This window comes from Peromyscus californicus, unplaced genomic scaffold (genome assembly GCF_007827085.1).
Source record: "Peromyscus californicus insignis strain IS unplaced genomic scaffold, ASM782708v3 Scaffold_4__1_contigs__length_199733344, whole genome shotgun sequence".
In the NCBI taxonomy this organism is placed as follows: domain Eukaryota; kingdom Metazoa; phylum Chordata; class Mammalia; order Rodentia; family Cricetidae; genus Peromyscus; species Peromyscus californicus.
The window spans coordinates 91480385-91505561 of record NW_026294562.1 but is presented as its reverse complement, the minus strand read 5'-3'; the positions used below and the strand labels follow the sequence as shown (position 1 = coordinate 91505561).

The window sequence follows — 25177 nt, the reverse complement described above, 5'->3', positions numbered from 1 at the left end:
TGTGAACATAACTATGCTCGATGCTGTGTGTGCATGTGGACATGCCTATGCTCATTAGTGTGTGTGCATGTGGACATGCCTATGCTCACTGGTGTGTGTGCATGTGGACATGCCTATGCTCACTGGTGTGTGTGCATGTGGACATGACTATGCTCACTGCTGTGTGTGCATGTGGACATGCCTATGCTCACTGGTGTGTGTGCATGTGAACATGCCTATGCTCACTGGTGTGTGTGCATGTGGACATGACTATGCTCACTGCTGTGTGTGCATGTGGACATGACTATGCTCACTGGTGTGTGTGCATGTGAACATGCCTATGCTCACTGGTGTGTGTGTGTGTAGACATGACTATGCTCACTGGTGTGTGTGCATGTGAAGGCCAGAGATTGACATAGATCTCTTTCTTCATGATTCTTCACTTTATTTTTTGAGCAGTGTCTCTCAGGGAACCTGCCGCTTACCATTTTAGCCAGACTGGCTGACCAGTGAGACCCTGAGATCTGCTTGTCTCCACCACTACCCCGATGACCAAAAGCTTCATGTCATCCTGAGCTATAGAGCAAGACTGAAGCTCTCTTGGGATGCAAGAGATCGTGTCATTAAAAGACAGGAGCAAACCAACAACTCTACTAAAGAAAAAGACGTGTTTTAGGAATCTTTGAGTCAGTGAGAAAGACCTAAATGTTTACCCCTCTTGTTAGTACTGGCTCTGCCACCTATGGACTTGGATTGTTTCTCTGTGTCTCAGTTACTCAATCTGGGGTCAGTGAGTGTCCTGCTTGGATGGCCGTCATGTAGATGGCGGGAGGGGTGCTAGAGACCCCTCACTAAGCACCTGGCACACAGCAGGCAGTGTTTGCTTTCATGATGGAGCACTCCCATTGCCATTATAATCACCAGTTAGTATGGAACACTTACTGTGTTCCATCACAACAGCCAGTATTTACCCTGGCTCACAAACGGCTGGATTTGGGGAGGGGGTGCTTAATCTGATCACCTTCTGAGTCACAGTGACTAAATGAGAAACCATGGGGGAGCATGCAGACCTCACTATTATTACATTTGTAATATTATTTAAAAAAACAAGCTGGGCTCACAAGCTTTGTGAGGGTCTCAGGACAACAAACACCAAGAGCAAAGAAGGGCAAAGGCAGAGCTGACAAACAGGATGCAAAGGCCCCTGGGCTGGTGCCTGGAAGAATCCCCAAGTTCCCAAGGCAGAAGACAGCCACACGCCTGCACAAGACAGTTTGGCCCCTACACGTCCCAAGAGCTCAGAACACAGCTTGTTCTACAGTTAATGGCATCAGGCTAACCAGATTTTAGGTGCGATCAGTGTGACTTATCTGGTCTGTGCTCCACTTTCAAGTAAAACGTTCCAGACTTCTAGGCCCCAAGCCAGGCTTTTGCGGGACACAGACTCTGCAGTCCGAAGGGACTTGGGTTTTAAGCTTCAGCAAAGCTGCATCCTCAGAGATGCCTCTGCCATCCAAACCTGGTCCTCCTGGCTCCCAGCTTTGGGGATCATGTGGTAGCTCGCTGATGCAGTACAGCGGGTAGTAAGGGCTTTCACACACAGAACAGGCCTAACTCAGCATGTCTGCTGACTCCTTGGCTGGGTTCTCCAAGTCTCCTGACCTAATCCCCACCCCTTCCCAGCTTCAGCTGCTGTTCCCACCATGCTCTGGCATTCTAAATGAGTGTTCTGCAGCTCTTACAGCTGCGTGTCTTCTTGACTTTGAAGAATCAATACTTCAGAAAGAAATGCCCTTCCTCCCTGCAACTAATTCTGAGACACCATTGCAAACACAGCGCAACTACCACCTCTTCCAGGAAGCCCATCAAGAATGCAAAGGGCCTGAGTCTCCTCTGCCTTCAAGGTGACAAGGGAGCCCTCCTGTTTCACACCAGACTCTGGGGTGGGAGACAAAGGATTTGATGTCAGCTGCACACAAGCAGTGTGAGCTCGATGTCTGTGCCGGTCCTCTGGCTCCCTAAGCTTCATGCACACATTAGGGAAACCTCACCTCCTGCATGAGCTTGTGTCACACCTGAAGAATTGGAAGCTTAGGGAATAAAACCTTTGATGTTGGAGCACATCTGTACATGGAGGGAGAGCAGTTCTTATCTCCCAAATCTACCCAATACCCTTAAAGAGGCAGTCTAGAACAACTGGGCAGTTAGAGTCCCGACTTACAGAGCAATCAGAAACATGACAGACTATGCAGAATCCTACCCTCCCTCCCAACAAAGTCCTCTCAGGCTACCCTGCCTAGTTGAATGTCTGCTTTGGAAATTACATATCTGTGGTATACACCCATAACCCACAGCGCTGAAGAGGTTGAGGCAGGGGTTTAAGACCAGACTTGGCTACGGCAGCCATAGCAAAACCCTGTCTTACAAAGAAATGAATAAGGCTAGAGAGATGGCTCGTGGTTAAGATCTCTTCCAGAAGATCTGAGTTCCATTCCCAGCACCCATCCCAGGTAGCACACAACTGCCTGTAACTCCAGCACCAGGGGATCTGACGCCCTCTTCTGGCTTCCTTGGGCATTTGACACACATGAATGTAAACACACACACACTCTTAAAAATAATTTCAAAGATATTTAAAAAGAAATAAATTATGCACTAACTGTAATTATTTATTTAGTTGATTGGTTGAACCTGGGTTCCCTGTGATGTTAAAATCTTTTACACAAGCCTGCTAGTAACATAGTAAGTAGTCAAAAGAGCATGCTATGCTAGTGAATGGATAATGAATGAGTTGAGGGAATAATGCAGGGAATTATGATAGGCATGGATTGGAGGCAGGCAAAATATGATAACAGAAATTGGCCAATAATCCAGACACCATACACTGGTTTTAACATGGGCTATTTTAACTTCATGAATACAATATGTGGGACAAATTCATTTTGTCTGGTGTGTGTGTGTGTGTGTGTGTGTGTGTGTGTGTGTGTGTGTGTGTGTTGAAAAAGAAAAAGGGTCTCATGTAGCTCAGGTTAGTCTTAAACTTGCTGTGTGGCCAAGAACAACCCCAAACTCATGATCCTCCTACCTCCACCTCCTGAATGCTGGTAACTACTCCTGGCTTGAAGGAAATTTGATGAACTCATTTTTACCTATAGGGAAATTAAGGCACAAAGCAGTTAAGATACTAATCAAAGGCACCCAGCTAATAAGTATCAAGGGTCATTTGAACTGACCTGGCTGTGGCCAGCCTTATTTAACTCACTAAAGAACTGCTAGCAGCATATAAACACCTATGGGAGGGGATGGAACAGGGGCAGAGAGTAGAAGGAAGGCAGGCTTGCTGTTTTCAGATTTTCAGAGGTGGAGGCAGTAGCCTCTAAGTGGTCATCATCTCCTCCCCCATGTGACTCAGCCCATGAGTTCACACAGACTGAGCACACAGCTGGATCCTGCAGGGACTTCCCACCTCCTTATCTGGCCCACATTGAGAGGGGAACAGGGGTGGATGGTGTTTGGTCTTGGGAACAGCCTGCAATGCAAATCTGACCTTTCTCTGACACAGAGAACTGGAGTGAGACCAAATTCAGAAGACTCTGTATTTGCTTCACTTCACAGTCCCAACAGCCACCCCTTTGACCTTACTCAGGACCCTAAACACACCACAGACAAGCTCTTCCTTCTCCTTGAGCCTTCTGGAGGACCACCCACCGAGGTACTCAGCGTAGCCAAGGCTGCCCAGAAACAAGCCTCAGAAATTGTTGAAATTTCAAGCACAACTCTCAGGTGGGAAATTCTGCAGGATCTCTCACAACTTTGCCTAAGTGGGCTGCCCTCCTGCTTACACAACAGAAATGCTTGTCTGCACTGAAATTATGACTAAACGACAAGGTCTTCAAAACTGTTTTTAAAGATTATTTTTATTTTATGTATATGACACATGTGATCAGATGCCCATAGAGGCCAGAAGAGGGTGTGGGAGCCTGTACTGGCTGGTTTTGTGTGTCAACTTGACACAAACTAGGGTCATCAGAGAGGAAAGAGCCCTAGTTGATGAAATGCCTCCATGAGATCCAGCTGTAAGGCATTTTCTCATTTAGTGATCAGTGGGGGAGGGCCCAGCCCATGGTAGGTGGTGCCATCCCTGGGCTGGTGGTTCTAGGTTCTATAAGAAAGCAGGCTGAGCAGTCCAGGGGAAGCAAGCCAGTAAGCAGCTCCCCTCCATGGCCTCTGCATCAGCTCCTGCTTCCAGGATCCTGCCCTGTTTGAGTTCCTATCCTGACTTCTTCAGTGATGAACAGCAATGCTGAAGTGTAAGCCAAAGAAACCCTTTCCTCCACAATTTGCCTTTTGGTCATGGTGCTTCATCACAGCAATAGAAACCCTAAGACAGAGCCCCTGGAGCTGGAGTTACAGACAATTGTGAACCCTAGGTTGTGGGAGCTAGGAACTGAACTGGGGTCCTCTCACAAGAGCATCAAGCACTCTTATACTAAACCATCTGTCTATCCCATTAAAAATATTTTCAAAACAGTACTCTATAAAGAATAGTCCACATAAACTGAAATTCCTCCAGAGGTTTCTACTGTTGACAACTTAGTGTATATTTATCAAGCTTTTTATACATACTTTTTTCCTAAAAATGAGATGTTTTTATATCTTACACATGTATATCTTATGTAACTTATATATGTACTGGTCTGAAATTGATTTTCCTAACAATCTGTTGAAGGTATCCTTTTATCTTTTTATACCAATTTTCATTAAACCTAAATGAATCTTATTTACTTACTTTTTTCACTATAAAACAGACTCTTATGTAGCCCAAACTGGCCTTGAACTCACTATGTAGTTGAGAATGACCTTGCATGTCTGCTTCCCCTGTCTCCATCTAAGTGCTAGGGTTTCAGGTGTATACCACCATACCACATTTAAGCAGTGCTGGGGATGGAACCTAGGCCTTCATGCATTCTTGTCAAGTACTCTACCAACTGAGCTACATTCCTGGCCTGAAACTCATTTATTAAGACCGTAGTGTTTCAATTCAAGATGTGGAATCACTTACAGATGACAGATTCCTTTTTGAAGGACATTTTGGTTGAGGACATCCCATCCCTGTGAGCACTTCCCCCCACACCAACTGTATTTGGGGGTAATTAGCCATGTTGCAGAGTGGTGGAGATCTTCAATTTTCCATGTAATTCTTTCCCTATGGTATTAAGGCATAAGAGCCTTATGCTTGGCCTGATGTAAAAGCATCACACTCTATGTATTTAGGGGTTGACCATGGCAGAGGACGTCCACAGCAGCCCAAGACACCCCCCATAGAAGAGCAGGTCTGTTTTCTTCTATAGAAGCAGCATACACCTGCCATGGCCTACACCTACCCCTGCAGCACCTGTCCATCAGTTCCTCTCCTTGTCTGCTGCTCAGGATGGCCCCTTCTGTCTCCTGTGTGCATCAACCACACAGACCATGCACAGAGCAGCAAGAGAATGATCAGCTTGTGGACAACAGAAGGCTCAGCTTGTGGCTAGGATCTCCAGCAAAGCACTCAGAGACTGTAGAAGACACTGTCCCACAGCTACCTTCTCAGACAGAGGCAGTGGAGGCCTCCCGACAGCCTCAGCTTCCTGTTTAGTCCTGTTCTTTTTCCCAGCAGGTTTCTGGGAAGGAGGGCAGTTGTGAAGCACAGCCCAGCTTTAATTTGCTTTTCCTTAATAATGAGCATGCCACAGAGCTCTTGTCAATCTTCTGCACGGATTCTCAGAAGGCAGAGGCTGCAGGGGTGAGGGCAGTGCTGGAATGCCTGCCTCTGCCTACCTTGTGTAGACGTCTCCATTCCGCCCCAGGGCCAACTGAAGGAAAGAGCTACATTTCTTGGAGCTCAGTCCTCCAAGCTGGCCTAGCCCAGCAGGACTTCCCAGGAGGCAGAGTCTCTAGAAACTGCCTCAGAATTCTCAGGAGGCTTGTACCCTCCCCAGGGGTACATGCTCAGTCATGCAAGCATGAGGACTTGAGTTCAATCCCCAGAACCTATCTTTTAAAAAAAGCCAAGCATAGTGGTATGCACCTTGTAATCCCAGCACTGGGAAGACAGAAAGAGATGAATCCCTAGCTCACTAGTTTGCCAGTCTAGCCTACTTGGTGAGTTCCAGGCCAGTGAGACCCTGTCCCAAAAAACACAGTGGACAATACCTGAAGAACAACACACAAGGCTGACTTCTGGGCTCCACACATATTTGTGTGTGTGCACGCACGCGTGAGGGCTCGTGCGCGTGCGCACACACACATACACACACACACACACACACACACACACACACACACACACACACACACACACACATCCCCAGAATCTTGGCATCTCTAGCATGTCCAGTAACTTGACAGGCAGACAGCAGCAGAAATCAGGGTATGGAAGGAACCAAGCCATGCCCATGCAAGCCTTTCCTCTGTGACATGTGACCAGGCTGGGGGTAGGAGAGGTCTGAGCAGGATGCTGGGAACTGGTCACACTTTCCCCTCCCACTCAGTTCTGGTCTCTCTCCCAGGGATGGTATGCTTGTTGCCCTGTGAGAAAAAAGAAACATCTGCCAAAGCTCTGTCAGGGTGTAACATCCCACCTTCCCCAGGATCCAACAGGAGCAACAGTCAAGGTGACTTCAAACTGGGGAAGCCATTGGTTCCGCAGCCACAGCAAGGGCATACTACCTTCATCCATTGCCTCCAGTCAAAAGGACGACATCAACACTGGTCACTCTCTTGAACAAAGAGATTACTGAGGCATTCAAATTTCTACTTCCTGTATGGCTCTGGTGAAATGGTGAAATCCATCCACCCATGGCCTCAGACTATTGGCTAGTACCTTGGAGTTTACTAGATAGCTTCAAACTGGGTGTGTTTGTGTGGAAAACAAACAGACTTGCTCTTATATCACCTAGGGAGGTGAAGCCTGGAATGTAGCCAATGCGGGCATGATAAATCGTGTAGCTGCAGGATGTGTTTTAATCAGAGGCCATAGCCTTTCAAAATGGTGGCTTAGTTAAGTAGGCCAGACTCCTCTATGAAGAAAAGCTTCCCACTAATGCATAATAGCTTGTCCTTTCCAGCTCCCAACTGCCACTTCCCCCTAATCCCCTATCCAACAGAAGCACAATGGTCAGCCTGCTCACTGGCCCGCAGAGGGGCCTGGCCAAAGGCTCAACACAAAAGCCCCTTACAAAGATGTCTGGCTGAATCTGCATCAGCTGAGGCACTCAGGTGAAATTACATGCCTAGGGTATTCCCCCTCTCGCATCTGAGTGTAAAAACAGACCAGTGTCTTACATAGACTGAAATTTCTAGACAGACATATAGTGTTACTGTCTGGAACTTTCCATGAACCTCCTCGGGTTACCATACATATTAATATGAACACCACATTTAAAGAAAGAAAAATATGTTGTGCCTGGTGATTGCTTTTAAATGAATTCATCTGGGAATTTTAAATTCAAAAATTTAGCCCTGTTTATGGCATATGAAGGTTTGAATGGGTTGTGACTTTTGCTCTTTGGGATGGGGAATCCCTTTTAAGGACAGTTTCTGTAGTGTGAAGTGTTAAGTTAGAGTCACCTGTAAAAATCATTAAGTTGTGGAACTATGGGATGAGATGGTGTGACACTACATGTCTGCTGTGTTCCTTCAGAGACAATCTGGCATTCACAGCATTCTGCTCAGAAACTTCACAGTTCTATAAAGATAGCCCTCGAGGGCTGGAGAGATGGCTCAGAGGTTAAGAACACACATTGTTCTTGCAGAGGGCTGAAGTTTGTTTCCCAGCATCTACATGGTGGCTCATAACTGTCTGTAATTCCAGTTCCAAGGGTTTTGACACTCTCTTCTAGTGGGCAACGCTCATGAATGTGGTGTATTTACATACATGCAGACAAAACTAACTTAAATTAAAAGAAAAGATACTGGTTGAGAGCCAGGTATGATGCACACCTATAATCCAAGCACTTGGGAGGCAGAGGCAGAAGGATCATTTCAAGTTCAAAGCCAGCCAGGGCTACATAGTGAAACCTTGTCTCCAAAAAAAAATATATATATATATATATATATATATATATAGAGAGAGAGAGAGAGAGAGAGAAAGAGAGAGGAAAGACCTACAGGAGGTCTCAGCAGGTAAAGGTGCTTGCTACCAATGCTTAATGACCTGAGTTCAATCCCAGGACTTACATGATGGAAAGAGAACTGATTTGCACAAGTTCTTCTCTGACTTCCATGCACATGGACCCACACATTTGCATACACACACACACACACACACACACACACACACACACACACACACACACAACACATACACACATACACACACACATACACACACACACACATACACACACACACACACACACACACACACACACACACACACACACATACACACACACACACACTAAATGAATAAATAAATGTAATCATGCACCAGAACCTGGCTTAATGTGTACCACGGTGAGCCAAGGTTGGGTGGGGTTGAATGAAAAGTGCTGTGGGCATTGGAAACTAGGTGCCATTTTCTTGACACTTGATATGCCACTGTGACACTAGCCAGGCCCTACAGTGAAGTAGACACACTACCTCTGTCACATGCCGTCCCTTCAAGGGAGCTTGTAAAGGCTTCAGTCTGTGTTCTAAAGCCCTGTGAGACTAATAGGGAGCAGAAAGAGGAGCCAGGCTCTGGCCAGTGGGACACCCAACCTTAGATCTCCCTTCTGCCAATCAAAGTGACATTTATTCTCACAGAGAAACTCAGTTCCCTCACCTCCCAGGACCTAAGGGAAAAAATGTGATGAGCCCCCACCTCTGCCTTGTCTATGTGGCTCCCCTCTAGTGTCCTGTCTCCTGGAAGCTGTCTACCACACAAAGGGGTTCAGATTATGTACCACACAAGTGCCATGTTTATGTCCCCTGTCACCCAATGAGCAAGTGCTATGTGGGCTTTTCAACTGAGGACCCAAGCTGGGCCATACACAGATACACAAGTCCAGGCACACCCAAGAAAGCCAGCACAAATTACAAGCACCCAGCACAAGTGTAGACGCAGCTGTCCTCTGGTCTAGGGAACACTCTTAGCATCTTGGAGGTCTTGTGTTTTACCCACGCATAGCTTTTAGAATCACTATCCCCTCAACAGTATTCAAGGGCTGGGAGGGATCAGGGGTGTTCAAGGCTCCATTTTGATTAGGGATGCCCCATGTAACATGTGTACATGGGCCTCTTATAGTCTGAGCATCATCCTGAGGGCATCCTGGAGTCAAGAGGATCAGTGAGAAATAAGGCCTAAGGCCTTCTTTCTGATTGATAGCCCTGTGAATTCTGTTGCTCTGCCCTTTCTACTCAGGCAGCTTTCTTCCAGGCTCTGTCTCCTATGAGCTTCAAGCATAGGAATTCTCTAATGTTTTCCTTCTAGGAAGGTTGCCCATGGTGTGCCAAGACTGGCTGGTTTGAGCTCTCTGGTTGGTTTGAGCTCTCTCTCTCTCTCTCTCTCTCTCTCTCTCTCTCTCTCTCTCTCTCTGCCTTTCTGCTTTAAAAGCTGGTCCTGGGCCCAGGACATGACTCAGGCAGTAAACCATTTGTCTTATATACATGAGGACCTGAGTTCTAAATGCTTGGTGTGATGGCCACATTTATAGTCCTAGCACCAGGAAGCCATGTAGAAATGGGAGGCTTGCTGACCAACTAATCTAGCCTAATTGGTGAGCTCTAGGCCAGTGGGAGAGTGGGAGACCCTGCCTCACAGTAGGTGGACAGTGGGAGACCCTGCCTCACAGTAGGTGGACAGTGGGAGACCCTGCCTCACAGTTGGTGGACAGTGGGAGACCCTGCCTCACAGTAGGTGGACAGTGTTCATGAGGCTGACTGACATCCAAGGTCATCCTCCGGCTTCCACATACTATACACATGAATGTATTAAAAAGGAAGCAAAGCCGGCTTCCCTCCCTTCCAGGCTTTACTAGGCCCACCTTTGTCTCACAGGCCCATTTCTCCGTCCTTTCAGAACCAAGAGAAGGTATGAAGCATGAGCTGATAAGTAGGAAACTGAGGTGTCCAGTTCGTAGAGCAGAGATAAGCTCATGCTTTTGGCTCTGTAGCCAGGCCCCCTCCAGTTCACAGTAGAACCCATTCCATATTCCGCCAGCCTCTCTTGAAAGGTAGTAACTACTGTCACACAGCCAACCAGCTCCCCAGCCTGTGGTAAATGTCTACCAACTCTCCACATTTGAGCACTATGCCAAAACAAGCAGAAAAGAAACAAAAAGAAAGTTCTGACTCCAACCAAAACACCACCACCTTCCTGGTAATCCACCAGTTCAGCAGTGAGGTCAAGAGTGGGCACAAAGCCTGGATGCCTTCGCCAGGGCTGTGGGAGGCATCTGGGCAAAGAGACTGTCCTGCTGTCCTCACAAGGAAGTGCCTTGTCTCCAACAACCACATCCACATACAGGAAATTCTTCTCTGGCCCCGAGGTTTGATCAGTAACTCCCACTGGGTTCTCCCTGACTTGAGTGCACATCGGATCCCTGCCAACTTTAGGACTTCATAATCCTACAAAATCCAACACACCTTTGGACTAAGCCACAGGCAGACTATGAAGTTATGGGGACCAGAGCCTGAAGCCAGGGACGCCAGGCAGCCTTCTTCACCTTTCGGCTACTGGCTCACAAACCACCTAGCCAGAGCTGCGGTTATATAAGGCATGGGCCATCCCATGGCTCTGGGTATTCTATCAGCTGGGACACAGGGTCTATTACCAAAGGATCTTATATATACCTCACACTTGTTCTCCTTTTGAATTAGAGGCACAAATCAGAGCTGGATTCAACAGCCCTTGTTTCTGACCCAGGTATCTGAAGGTGTAGCCTTCTCTCAGACTGCCTGGCCCTGTCAGAGATGGAACCCATTGGCAGTGAGAAGGTTGGAGATGAGTGGGGAGTCTGCCCCTGCCCCCCATGACCTGCAGCCTAGGTCTGCAGGCTGCACTACACAGAGGTGCATTACTTCAGGGCATGAAAGGAGAGAGACAGTAACTTACATGGTTCCTCTTGCCTTCTTCATCCCCTACAGATGTAATGACTGTCTCAGAAAAGACCATCTGTCCGGTCTGGTTATTGGTGATCTACAGACAAACACAGGTGTAATAAAAATGAAACAAGGAATTCTGGGAAAAAATCTACAGCCTTTGTTTGTTTTTCACTTTCTGGAATGGGAGTCAACAGGATGCCCACTCCCCCTTCTCAGTTCTAATCACGGCACTGCCAGTGGACAGAGTTCCTGGAGCTATTCCGAATCCACATCACCAGGTCACTGTGCATAGGGAACAAAGTGCTAGTGGACAGCACAAAGGGTGGTGCCTGCCACCTAGGAAGCACTCAACACCAGCTATTTTTATCACTCTTGGGGCTCATCACTTGGCACTCAGTGTCGAGATTCTTTCGACAAAATTCCAGTCTGACCAGCGTGATGGCAGAGGCCTATAATCACAGCACTTGGACTGTGGAGGCAGAAGGATCAGGAGTTCAAGGTCATCCTCAGCTATATAGTAAGTTGGGGGGCAGACTGGGTTACACGAGACTCTGTCTTAAAAAAAAAATCCAGTCTGTGCACCTAGCCAAACAAATGTCTGGTGAGAAGGCAAAAGCTCTGGCCACTCCCCCCAGCTCCTCATTCTATAGAACTATTCATCTCACAAGAGAGCCCTGAAGCACAAAGGAAGCCTGCCCCCGTGCCAGCTTGTGGCCTGCCCTAATTCTGTGCTGAGGGTAGGTACTGAAAGCCACACCCAGCAAGGAATCAGGGCCACTCCTGCCTCCTCCAAGCCTGGGACTAAAGATGGGTCTGGCCCAGGACCAGAAGAGCTGTGTTCTCTGAGCCTGGGCTCAGCAGCAGGCAACCACCCAGTCATTTCTCTTCCCTGATTCAGTGTTCTTATTTTGACATCTTTAGGGTCGGTGCCAGCTGTACTATCTCAAGCGTCTGCAGCCAGAACCAAGAGGAGTGTGGCCCACTCTGCAGACAGGGTCAGCTTCTACTTCCCAGGCAGCAAGGGTCACTCTCCGCCATCCTGCTCTGCTTTGCTCGCTCTACTTTTGCTCCCCCAAGGCCCTCAAGTCGTCCACCTCAGTCACTGTATTGCCAAGGCTGGCCTTAAACTCCTGATGCTCCTGTCTTTGCCTCCCAAGTGCTGGGATGAAAGGTGTGCTCCACCACACCCAACCCAAGGGTCCCCTCTTTAAAGTGAGGTGTGTCACTAAAGAGTTGCTCCTACTGAGATAGTGAAGACGTGTCTACCGTAAGGTCTCTTCTTCAAGTCTGACAAAGGCACACACGGAAGCCTAAGAGGCGAGGTCCCCCTTCTCACCTATGAAGAAGCCTCAGCTTCACACGCTGACTAATCAGCACAGAAGCAACTTGGTGCCTGATCCGCACCTCTCCCCTTGAACAGTACCCTCCCTTCTGCTGGTTTATAACCTGCTTTCTACAGCTCTCACTTACATTAGTGGCTTTGTATCACGCGTGACAACAAGCCCCTCTCTCCCCAATGGGACTGCCCTGTGGGAAGGAGACATGGCTACATCCCAGCCCTTACCTTGTGGATTTCTTCGTGCGTATGGACGGTGTTATTCCCGACCCTGGTATCCGTGTTGCTCTCATTGTGATAGTTGGCAGGTAAACGTGACAGGTTCGCCTCAGAGGATGTTCTAGCAGCTGCTTCTTCTGCCTCCATCTATCAAATTGAATAAGTTTCCTTCAGTTGTAACTGAGGGGGAAATAAAGGGCCTCCTTCTCTTTCCCCCTTCTACAGGTGCAAAGATTGGTGACAGGGACAGGCCACTGAGTAGCCAACTAGACATGAGTTCCCAATGTTTTCCATGGCCTTCGAATCTCACAACCTCCAAGGGCAAATGTGCTTGTCAAGCAAGCCTAAAGACCTGAGTTTGATCCCTGGAAGCCATGTTGGATATGGTGACTCTAAACTGTCATCCCAGCACTGCTACAAGGCTGTGGGAGAATCAGCCGGGAGCCCACAGAGCAGCCTCGGAGGGAGACTCTGCCCCAGCAAGGTGGAAGGAGAGAAGTGATTTGTGAAGATGTGTTCCCTGACCCACCACACATTTACCATGGCACACACATGCATGCATCCATGCTCTCCCCTCAGATGGTCCCCTCACTTCTGGTTTTTAGTCTGCATTCTCTTTGTCTTATTCACATTTGTGGCTTTGCATCTCCCATGCCAATCTTTTTTTTTCTTTTAATAACACAACCTCCTAGGAGATGTATATTAATATCTCTATTTTCCTTTTTCTTTTTTTTCTTTCTTTTTTTGTTTTGTTTTGTTTTTCGAGACAGGGTTTCTCTATGTAGCTTTGGCGCCTTTCCTGGAATTCACTCTGTAGCCCAGGCTGGCCTCGAACTCACAGAGATCCACCTGCCTCTGCCTCCTGAGTGCTGGGACTAAAGGCGTGAGCCACCAACTGCCCAGCCCTATTTTTCAAATAGAGATACTGAGGCTCACAGAGTCTAGAGGAATTCCCAAGATGCCCAGTGTAGGCTGGAGTTGAAATTTGAGCATGTTACCTTCCCCAGGCCCTGGTGGCCTAACCCAGAGGTCACTTGCATTAAATTTCCATACAGCCAGCCAGCAGCACCTTGGTCTCTTTCTGGCCAGAGAAATGTGCTCAGTCTTCGGAAGCCTCAAGTGTTAATGTCTCCAGTGAGTGCGTGACAGGCTGAGGGAGAAGCATCCCAACTCTCCTACTTGTAAGACAAGTGTGTGGGCTCCAGTGGGATTAAACCCCAAGTGGCCAAGGCAGGGTCGTTTTCAGGGCCTCGCCTTTACTGTTTTCCTCCTCCCTACTTCGTTTTTAATTCTGCAAAGATTTTCTGGGGTTTGTCCCCCAACTGAACAATTTGTTGTCACATCCTTGCTGCAGGGTCTGGTGTATGAGGGAGACGAAAACTCAGGTAGACTGAATATCCTTGAGACAGGAGTCTCCTTCCCCACCCCATCTCTTGGATCTTCTATGGGATCAGTAGGTGGGTTCCTGGACCTGCAGCCCTCCTAGTTCTCCGGAGACATTTCTTGGCCCTTTTTGGTGTCAAGCTTCCGAGGTCATACCCTCAAATCTTCTGGTCCTATGAGCCTCGATTACACTTGTGCCACCAACTGCAGTCAACACATGTTTACACCCAGCGTTTCCTTCTGGCTCCATCACATCTCTAGCCCTGGTGAGTGGGCAGGTGACAGATGACCATCCACAGCTCCACAGACACAAGGCAGGCCAGGTCATGGACTACAGAGCCTATCAGATGTTGTCTCTAGAAATTTCAAATCCAGTGAAGGTCCTGGCTGAGGGGCTGGGAGATCAGTACTACTATCTGGGCTGTTTTGATTTTGGAAAACAAATCCTCAAGAAGTATTTTCCTATAGAAATAATAATTTTCTCTATCTCTACTCCTTTCTTCTTCCTCTCCCTATTCTTTCTTTCTCTCTCTCTCTCTCTTTCTTTCTTTCTTTCTTGCCTGCCACAAACCTACCATGTACCCGAGGCTTGCTTTGAACTCCCTGCCTCCACCTCCTGAGTGCTTCCATGAACCACAACACCTGCTCTCATTCTCTCAAATACTATAGCACCCTTTTCTCACCCCCACTCCCAGCCAGAAGGCCAAGCTGGTGAGGACCAAGCATGCTGAACTAGAAGAGATCTGCTGTGCACACACAGTTCATCCAGCGGTCTTGGGTGCCTGCCTCTGTCACACTGTCGTGCTGACACTCTGAAGGAGGAACGCTGCTGCCTTGTGGGGCTGTCACTGCTTCCTTGTAAAATCTTAGCCTTACTCATGTGTATGCCACTACACCTGGCGCTGTGCACATTCCCAGCAACCCCTTTGGGGAAGGTGTTGTTCTCTCTCCTGTCAGAGGCAAAGAAAACAAGGCCGACAGAGGTCATCATATCAACTGGCAAATGGGAATGTTTGGATTCAAATTTAGGTCTTTCTGATTTCAAATAGCATGCCTTCCCTAAACAGTCCAAGATTCCTTCCTCCCCGGTGACTTACACATTTATGGGGAGAGTCTCACACAAACCAGTTTAAAGATGACTGTGGCCCTTCTCATGTGATGGTGTCTACAAGCAACTCAGGGTCTAGAGAAGAAAGGAAGGAGGTTTCGGGAGAAGGAGGAGGCAGGACTGGGCTGATCCCAAAGGATGAGAGGATTTTGATAGAGAGGTTGAGAACGTTACAGAGTTCAGAAGCAAAGCTGCAACACCCTGAACAAGCAAGCATGGCATGCTGTGAGCTGGAGCAGAGGGACCCAGCTGCACACAGGGGGAAACTGAGTAAGTGGTCAATAGACACATCTAAAGAGCATCTATAATACAGATGCTCGCCTGTTTTTCAGTCAGAGACACTGAGGTCATTCAAAATCTTAAATAAATAAATAAGCAAGCAAACAAACAAATCAGTACTTAGGACCCTTCCTAGATGTGCCAAATTGTCATTTCTACAGGCAGGACTCTACATGTCAGTGAGTTTTTTGATAAATAGGAAGATTCTCTTCTCCTTCCCCTGCCCTCAGGTAAGAACCCCTGCCCCAGGCGACTGGGAGCTACAGCAGGTTCTAAACTAGTTAGGAAATAATGGGACCAGGATAGTAAGAGATTGGAGTCAGGGGACTGGTGCCAGAATCAAGTCTGGAAGAAGGAGCCATCTGGTGGCAAAGGCTTCATGTCAAGTCTAGAAGGACCAAGATGAGCACTGAATTAGACAACCAGCTGCCCCCCAGCACCACCACAGAGCAGCATGGGGGTATGGGCCAGCATTGTGGAGTCAGACAAGGTAAGTTCAATCCCCAGCTTTACCCCACAAATAACCACATCATCTTAGGCAAGACTCCAGGCCCGCCTAAAGCACAGCTTGGACACTTGTACCGTGAGGATGTTCTCCACTTTGTACAGCAGGTATGAGAATTAAGGAACTCCCAGTCTGAGCATCACTATGGCACCTGTTGCAGGGTTAACAGGCGCCATGAGCCGCTCTCCTTGCAGCGTCCTGTAAGGAAGCGGTTGGTGAAGAAGCCAGCTTGGAAGAAGTGGAAGGGGCAGGCAGCCAACAGTGAGCGTCTGAAAAGCTCCCATTATAACTAAGTGGAGAAGAAAGAAAAGAAACCAGGACTAGAGACAGGAGGGATGGGCAGGAAATGACATAGTTTTAAAGAGAGGGACCTGGCTTATTTAGCAAAGAGTAAGGTTTAGCTGGGAACAAGGAAAGCAAGGTACTGGAGAGGGTGTATCCAGACAAAGACTGTCTTAATGTTTTCTAAATTCCACTGGAATTGGAATTGTACAGTTTGACTTTCAGATAGCTGGCAAACCCCCAAATCTCCAGGCTACCACTGGCTGAGCAGTCTCTCTCAAACCCTGGTCCCTCTCTTCCAGTGGCTGTATCGAGGCAATGAGCTAAGGACTGTTTAATGAAACCATAAACTAGAAGTACAGTTTACCACGGAATCTTTAACCACAGTGATTACCGCCACCAGCCAGAGAAACGGAAGCCTGAAGGAATAGTTGCTTCACAGCTGAAGAATGTGAACGTGGTTAAAAATGGCATACACAGCCCATCAAATGCACGTCTATTAAAAGAGCACGGTAGGAAAATGGAACAGATAAATCCGGGCTGGTATTGGGGCTCTCCCTAAGACTCAGTGACATCATAAGATCCCTCTAAAATATACCAGGTACAGGCTGGGGAGATGGCATGTGAGTAAAGGCACTTGCCACCAAACCTGACGATCAGAGTTCAATCTCCAGGCCCCACATCGTAGAAAGAGAAAGTAAAGTCCCTAAATTGTTCTCCGACCTTCACATATACACAGGGGACAGGCACTTACATACACACACAAAACAAATTAATCCATAGAATAAAACATCTCAAATATAGCAGTTACAGATGTGACAATTGGGGAGAGGGGGGAATGAAATGACTTTGTCCTTAACACACACTTTTTTTTTTCCCCAGACAGGGTTTCTCTGTGTAGCTTTGGTGCCTGTCCTGGAACTAGCTCTGTAGACCAGGCTGGCCTCAAACTCACAGAGATCCGCCTGGCTCTGCCTCCCTAGCGCTGGGATTAAAAGCATGCGCCACCACCGCCCGCTAACATACACTTCTTAATGACACGGAGTAAGAAAACAGGAACATCTTAGATCGAAGCCACTGGAGGACTTGCTTTTTCTAAAGATAATCCTAGAAAATCAGCCACTTTGTCCCTCAAGGGACATCAACAGCTTGAGGCAGCTGGAAAAAATAAAAAGCCAGGAAGTTACTTGAAAGCAGATTCATGATGCAACTATGTAAACATCAACTGCCTGTGGCTGGGTTCTCCCTCATCCCCTTGGGTATCAGCTGCCCTGTGTTTATGACATTTAAGGGGCTTTCTGGAAGTTTCTTTAAAAAAAAAATGCTGGGCTGGTGAGATGGCTCAGAGGGTAAAGGTGTTTGCTGTGCCAGCCTGACACCCTAAGTTCAATCCCTGGAACCCACACAACCACACATGCACTGTGACACACAGGTATGTGTACATGCATACACATACACACACACACACACACACACACACACACACACACACACACACACATCATGCATACATAAAATAATAATAAATAAAAATAAAAGTTACTTTTAAAAAGCCAATAGCCACAGTCTATTAAAATCATACACTACTTTAAGACTGATTTTAATACCTTACATTTTTCTTTTCTCTTCCTTCCCACCCCACTCCAGAGCTGGGGATCAAAATCAGAGCCTGGGCCAGGCGGATCTCTGTGAGTTCGAGGCCAGCCTGGGCTACAGAGTGAGTTCCAGGAAAAGGCGCAAAGCTACACAGAGAAACCCTGTCTCGAAAAAAAAAAAAAAAAACAAAATCAGAGCCTGGAGCATGCTAAGCTCTGCTGCTGAGCTACAGTTCCAGGCCCAGACATTTCAAAGATGGGTTCCACTGAGAATCCATCAAATATTGGTAAGCTTTGCTGTTATTCATGCTACTACTGTTTGTTTTCTTTGTTCTTTTATGGTTTTGTAACAGAGGGTCTCAGAGTGTAGTCCAGGTTGGCTTTGGTTTCACTATGTAGTCTAAGCTGGCCTCAAATCTGTGATCTTCCTGCCTCAGTCTCCCAAGGACTGGGACTACTGGTGTGTACCACAAAGCCTAGTCACATTACCAGTTCTTCCATGACAAAAGAGATAGCCATTATTTCCTGAGTCCCAACAATCCCCCATAATCCTCACAATGACCTCATGAGGAAGAGACTTGGTTTATATTTACCTGCTTTCCTTACACCAATATTTGACAGGGTAATTTGCTTTCTAGAATCTTCTCTTTGACTTAGAGGTGGGCATTTTCTCCACTTCAGACCTGGATCCTATCACTAATAAATGGCAGTGCTGGGAACTGAATGAGAGAAAGTTGGTCTCCACTATCTAGTATTCTGCCATGAGAGTATTCAGGTTCCCCTATCCTGTCTCCACAGCCCACAAGGCCACTCTAGGAAGAAGATCACTGACTTGGGTTGATGCGAGGTCAGGGTCTTGGGTTTTATAACCAATCTGCACAACTCAAGCAGAGATATGTCAGAAAGGGAGAGAGTGGAGCCATGATAAAAAGCCTGTTTCGAACCTTCTGAACTGTGGTGGGCATTTCCCAGTGAGCTAAAACACGGAAGTGACCTGGTCTGTTCCTGGGAATCTGTGCAGAAGGAAGAAGTGTGCAGTGTCCTACAGCCCGGGGAAGGACAGCAGAAGCCCTGCTTTGAGCCAGAGTGGTCAGGAGCTCCGTGCAATCTGTGGTTGCAGAGTTGGGGGATGCTGGAGTCCAGCTGACTCCCTCACCCTTCAGTCACTTTTCAAGCCAACTGTCCCATTAGCTCAGAAAGCCCACAGGTCTTGGGACCCAGGCCTGTCCGGTAGATATTCATACATGGTTGCTCATGTCACTGTCTCCCAATCCAGTGTTCCCTGCAAAGCCCATCAGGCTGGCTTGGGGAATGGAGGGGGAAATATACCCAAACTACACAAGGTTGAAGCGACAGCAACCTATCCCAGCAGACAAGGGCCAGTATTTAAGACTGCCCAAGGGGTTACCATGAGACAGTGGAGAGTCCCAACCCACTTGTTCGGTTCACTGAAATGGCTGGTTCCACTCCAATCCAGCCTGTCCTCAAGTGTCAAGGACAGTTAGCCACACACTGATCAAGAAGGTCCAGGAAGCTTTCAACACAGTTGAGGCCCATCTTAGAGGACAGAGCAGGGTGCCATCCTAAGTGTTGGCACCTGAAGATGAGAAACCAAAGTCTTCTCTCATTTGTCAGGTGAGAGGCATTGTATCTAATTCTCACAGGAAACTGAGGTTCAGGATGCTAAATGATTGACCATCCACCTATTGTTGAGGAGCAGAGAATCTGAAACTTGGGCTTCAAAACAGACTAGGTGTAGGTGAAGTGGGGTTGCCTCTAGCATCCTCATCCCCTACCTTCTAACCATCACTGCGGCATGGACTTAGGACTTTCTTCAGCCTTCCTTTTCCGCCCCTCAGCAGACTGCCAGCAGAGCTCAACACTCTTTTTTCCCTCGACTGGCATTCTGACTGTATCTTGGGGAAGATGGTACAGGCTTGACGCCCAAGGGACATGTTAGAACTTGGAGCTCCCTGCAGCTGCCTCAGCCTCTGCAAAGCCACTGAGCTGGGACACCAGAGTGGCTCCAACCTCAGCTCAGCTCCACCGGGGGAAGAAAGCCAGCTACATACTCAAAGACATCTGCAACACAGTGGCCCCAGCTCCCCGGGAAGGATTCTGCTAAGACTCCCTCCGTGAACAGGCTTGGATCCAGACCTATTTGGCAGGCAGGTAGAACCAGCTGAGAATAAAGATCGCCCAGCGCTGCACTCGGGGGCACTCCACGTCCCTTTCCAGCTCCACACAAAGCCAGGTCTTTGGCCAGTGCTGCGACCATCGCTGGAAACATTGCCTCCCCCAGGGCCCACTCCCCTACTTATCCTGCTACTTTCCGAGCCAGGAGCCCTCGGGGTGCACCCACCTCCTCCACGGCGCTGCGCAGTTTGTGCTGCGTGTCTTCCATCAGCTCCTCCACCTCTCGGAACATCTCATTGAGCGTAGCTTCCTCTTGCGGGTAGCTGAGAGCCGGTCCCGGCTCCACTGGAGTCCAAGTCGCCGTCGGGGCCGGAGCCGGGGCGGTGGGGACAGCCGCCGCCAGCAGTAGACACAGCAAAATGCCCCTGAGTCGCTGCATGTTTGCTCCGCGCTGGCCGCCGCCTGTGTGTCCCGGAACGCTATCAGACACTGCAGGACCACCCCTCTTGCCCGCCCCGCCCCGCCGCTCAGTCCGCCCCCAGATGGAGTGAGACCCAGCCTCCTCCCAGCCGCAGCCCCTGCTGAGGACAGTGGCGCTCGCAATCCGCTCCAGCCTGGATGCCCTCCTGCACCCCTCCAATTCTAGTACCTAGGGGAAGCTCTGATTGCCACGATAATGGTTCCTCCTGAACCAAGAAACCAAGGTCTCCTACACTAACAGCAGACCCTCTCCCCCGACCCCCACCCCGGAGCAGGATCACCCTAGCTGGCCTACGGGTTCAAGTCCAGTCCCTTCCTTTACTAGTTCACAGTGGAACTCTACTGCTGAGAGTCCGTGGCCCCCTACTTAGCCCCCAGCCTCTCCCAGCCCCCAGGAGCTCGGCAGAGTCCAGGTCATCCTCTTCTCCTCGTGATCCAAATGCATGAAGCCCCCATCTCTACCTAGGGGAGACCTAGCTGGGCTATCCCCACAACAATGACCGCCATGCACCCACCTCGAAAGGACAAAGCTGAGCTGTAGGCTGGATCTGCTCACACCTGGCCACGGGGCTGCCACAGAGCAGCCGGAGAAGAATTAGTGCTGCTCGGGGCGGGGACGCAGCGCCGGTACCCAGTGAGCTTGCAGCCTGCTCACCTCCCACCCCAACTCACTGCGCCTCTGCCCCGCGGGAGGGGCGGTCGCACAGCCAATCGCTCTCTCTGCCGCTCACAACCTCAAGCGAGCCTCTCTAAGTCCTGGGAGGCCCACTCTGCGGGGATCCATCCTCTTTCAGGCAGCCCCCTGCCTCCACGATAACCCAGGCTTCTGCCGTCCCTGACAATCTTCTTGAATTTTACCTTGCTGGCTCTCAGCCCGCCTCTGCCTTGGATGCGGTCCTAAAGGATGGACTCCCAGCCCCTCAGCCAACACAGGCTGGTCTAGACGGTCTCCAGCCAGGAAAATCCACTTTTGGCCCTAAGAATGGGTCAACAGAATGTCAGCAAGCCCCTAGAGGGCGACATAGCAGACTGGCTAGGACCAGCATCACCAGCCCAAGTCTCGCCAAACTAGCGTGGTCTGTGTAGACTATAGCTGTATGTGGATGTTCTACTTAATATGCACGAGGCGTGAAGAGGGATCGGGGCGCAGAAACAGGCTGTGTCACTATCTTAATGAGATTTCAACCTTGTCTATTGGCAGCTCTCTCCTCAGTGCCTAGAAAAGGAGGGACTTAAAAGATGTGTTTTCAAAAACTTCCCCCACTTCTTTGATTATCTAGTCCTGATTCTACCCCTTTGCTCTTCCTGACCCTTCCCCTTTCTTCCCTGTGCTGCCTAGTTTTTTGTCAACTTGACACAAACTAGAGTCACCCAGGAAAAGGGAACCCCAGTTGAGAAACTGCCTCATTGGATTGGCCTGTGGGTCTATCTACGTGGCATTTTCTTAGTTGCTAATTGATGTGGGAGATCCCAGGCACTGTGGGTGATGCCAAGCCTGGGCAGGTGGACCTAGGCTGTAGAAGAAAAGTGACTGAGCAAGCCAGAGGAGAAAAAGCCAGCAAACTGACTTCCTCTAGCTCTGCTTCAGTTCTTGACTCCAGATTCGGGCCTTTAGCTCCTGACCTGGCTTCCTGTGATGATGGAGTATAAACCCTTTCCTCCCAAAGTTGCTTTTAGTCATGATCTTTATCACAGCAATAGAGAGCCAAAGAGAACATGCCCCCTTTCTCCTCTGGGGTGGCTAGCTCCCTCTGCTCCCATGTCACTATCTTAATGAGATTTCAACCTTGTCTATTGGCAGCTCTCTCCTCAGTGCCTAGAAAAGGAGGGACTTAAAAGATGTGTTTTCAAAAACTTCCCCCACTTCTTTGATTATCTAGTCCTGATTCTACCCCTTTGCTCTTCCCTTTTTGCCAGTCCCTCCCCCATCTACCCACCAGGAACCAGGAGCTCCTTTGTACCTGCAGGGCCTCAGGCCTACACACTTGGTCCCTGGAAAATGAACGGGCGGGTGGTTATAGCAATAGCTGCTGGTACACCAGTACAGTGGTGTGGTCAGTGAGCAAGCATTATGTTCCGAATGCAGGAATCTACTCACTGAATACTCAGCAGCCTTTTGAAGTTGGTGCTGCTAATTTTGGTCATTAAAAGCCAAAGGGCTGTGCTTTCTCATAAGGGGGATCTCAATTTTGTGACCATCATTCTTTGCAGAACTGTTTTGCAGATATATAGTTGTTATTAAACAAAACTATCACAAAAGGAAAAGAGACTATACACAACTTAATTATAAGTTCTCAACCTGCTTCCCTCTGAGCCAGTCTAGCAAACAGCCCCAGGCTGGCCACAAGGCACTGACAAGCTGTAGTGATGGACACCACCCTTGTCCAGACGTGGTCTTGGCTCTGGAAAGTTTGGATGAAGGCAAAGAAAGTCCAGTGACTCTGGAGACTGGTAGAAGAGTCTCTAACTAGGTGGTCTTTTGTGAGATGGGGGGGGCCTAGGGGCTGGAGCAGAGAGGGGCAGATCTGCACAGACCATGTTCGGAGGAAGGCACTTGCTAAACCTCCACAATTCCAATTGTATCTTTGGCCAAGATCCATCTCCACTAGGGCCACCAGGGGGCGGTGGAGGGGTTAGTTACCCTGGGATGAAAAAACAAAACAAAACAAAACACTAAGGCCCAAGGCAGCTTAAGGAAGAGACAGTTTATTCTGGCTTACAGTTCCAAGGGGATAGGGTCCGTACTGGCAGAGTGGAGGCAGCAGGAATGGGGAGCTGAGATTTCCTATCTTTAATACGAACATGAAGCAGGGAGAGCAAACAGGAATACGGCGGGTATACGTAATCTCAAAGCCCGCCTCCAGTGACCTATTTCCTCCTACAAGTCTGCCTCATCTAAACCATAGTGCCACCACTGGGAACCAAGTGTTCAAATCCCCACCAAGCCTATGGGGGGCATCTCTCATTCAAACTGCCACAGGGGGTGTTGTTTTGCTTGTCTGTGTTCAGAGTATTGGGAACACTTTCTGGGATAATTAGGTAACACTCTCAGTTCTCACATTTCCTCTGTGAGAACCAATTGTGACATAAACATCTCATTTCATGGATGGAGACGTGGCCCCAGCTGGTTGTCACTCACAAGAAATTTCCTAGAGAGTTAGACGCTACACGGCAGTTTTGCATCTCGCCATCCACCCACTGGAAACACATGCTGAAGGAGGTCTGTACACTGCTGCTCATCAAGGTTCTGTGTGTGCTGACGAGCACACAGAGGCCACTTATTGGCACTTTTCAGGAAGAGAGTGGATAAAGTGGGGTTCTTATGCACAGTGCAAAGCTGTGTGGCAGTAAAAATAATGAGTGACATTTATAGGCAGCAATATTACTAAGTCTCAAAAGCATTATGCAGAGTGGAAGAAGTAGTTTGCAAAATGAAATTCACAGACTACTGTATGTGCATATTTTTAAAACACAAAATAATAGCAGATGTTATGTATGGATCCTTGCATATAGTAACAAATATAAGTATAATATAGGCATATACAGCCTACTTCTGAGTGGGAGGCAGGGAAAAAACACACAGAGGGGTTTTTGTTTTGTTTTGTTTATTTCTTTTTAAAAATTTTCTAGTATAGTGATACATGTAAGCCCAGGCTGGCCTCACTATGCGGTTAAGATGCTTTAATTCCTAATTCTCCTGCCTCCACTTTCCAAATAAAAGGATCATGGGCATGCCCCACCACACTTGGCTCTCTCTCCATCTCGAATAGATTATAATGAATACACGTTGGAACAAAATAGGTAGAGTTGTAGGTAAAGGGAACGTCTTTGTCAGCTGTTTTCACAGCTCAAATGAAAGCCAAGTGAGATGACACACAACACATGTCCCTGCAGTCACCTTCAATCCATCCCCAGAGTGGCCACTGGGACATGTCAAATAAGCACAAGCCTGTGACGCCACAGGGCAATGAAGAACAGGTAGACAGACAAGGCAAGGGTGGGTGGGGGACAAAGAGATGCTGACCACGGAAGGAAGGCGGGCGAAGCAGTGGGGACAAGGAGATGCTGACCACGGAAGGAAGGCGGGCGAAGCAGTGGGGACAAGGAGGTGCTGACCACGGAAGGAAGTCAGGTGAAGCAGTGGGGACAAGCAGGTGCTGACCACGGAAGGAAGGCGGGTGAAGCAGTGGGGACAAGGAGATGCTGACCACGGAAGGAAGGCGGGTGAAGCAGTGGGGACAAGCAGGTGCTGACCACGGAAGGAAGGCAGGTGAAGCAGTGGTCAAAGCAAAGTCTTCCTAAGTACCTGAAGGACCGCCATCCCTGCTCCACCTCACAGTGACAGGGGTGGGGATCGGGTTGTAATGGCACTGGTGACCACCTTATTTGACTAAACCGAGGATGGGCAGCTCATCTAAGCTGAACCCATCTCTTTCTCTCTTGGACTTGAGACTGAAGAAACCATCCAAGTGAGGAAGAAGAAACCTCAAGTGAAGGTCAGGAGCCTGAGGGAGAAGAGGGAGAAAGAGGGGGTGAGATGCCACCTTAACCCTTGGCCCTGGTTTCTTACACATCTTTCTGAGATATGCAAAAATCTGTCCTTAGATTCTTCAGGTCCTTTGGGGATTGTTCCAGGATCCCTACAGATACTCAACCCATAGGAAAAAAAAAAAAAGGTATTATTTGCATATAACCTGTTCAATTTGGTGTATACTTTATTCTCCTTCCTTTCTTCCATTTCATTTATTTACTTATCTGAGCCTTGGTCTCATGTAACCAAGGCTTCTAGTTCACTAAGTGGCAAA

General features: G+C 48.5%; 1 protein-coding gene across 2 annotated transcripts in view; it reads right to left on the bottom strand.

Annotated features, from left to right (window-relative positions):
• Dkk3 (dickkopf WNT signaling pathway inhibitor 3) overlaps window positions 1-21342 on the bottom strand; it is a 41729-nt gene extending 20387 nt beyond the window's left edge. Inside the window, exons 1-4 of one of the 2 annotated variants that reach the window (XM_052713957.1) lie at window positions 21231-21342; window positions 20119-20354; window positions 12614-12751; window positions 11060-11143 (exon numbers count right to left, since the gene is read on the bottom strand). In XM_052713957.1, the coding sequence (XP_052569917.1) occupies window positions 11060-11143; window positions 12614-12751; window positions 20119-20331 (435 nt within the window). In that variant the 5' untranslated portion in view covers window positions 20332-20354; window positions 21231-21342. Of the gene's footprint in view, window positions 1-11059; window positions 11144-12613; window positions 12752-20118; window positions 20355-20887; window positions 21030-21230 lie in introns of those variants that run through there. The other variant, XM_052713955.1, reaches the window with a different exon arrangement.
• Between the last annotated feature and the right edge of the window lie 3835 nt (window positions 21343-25177).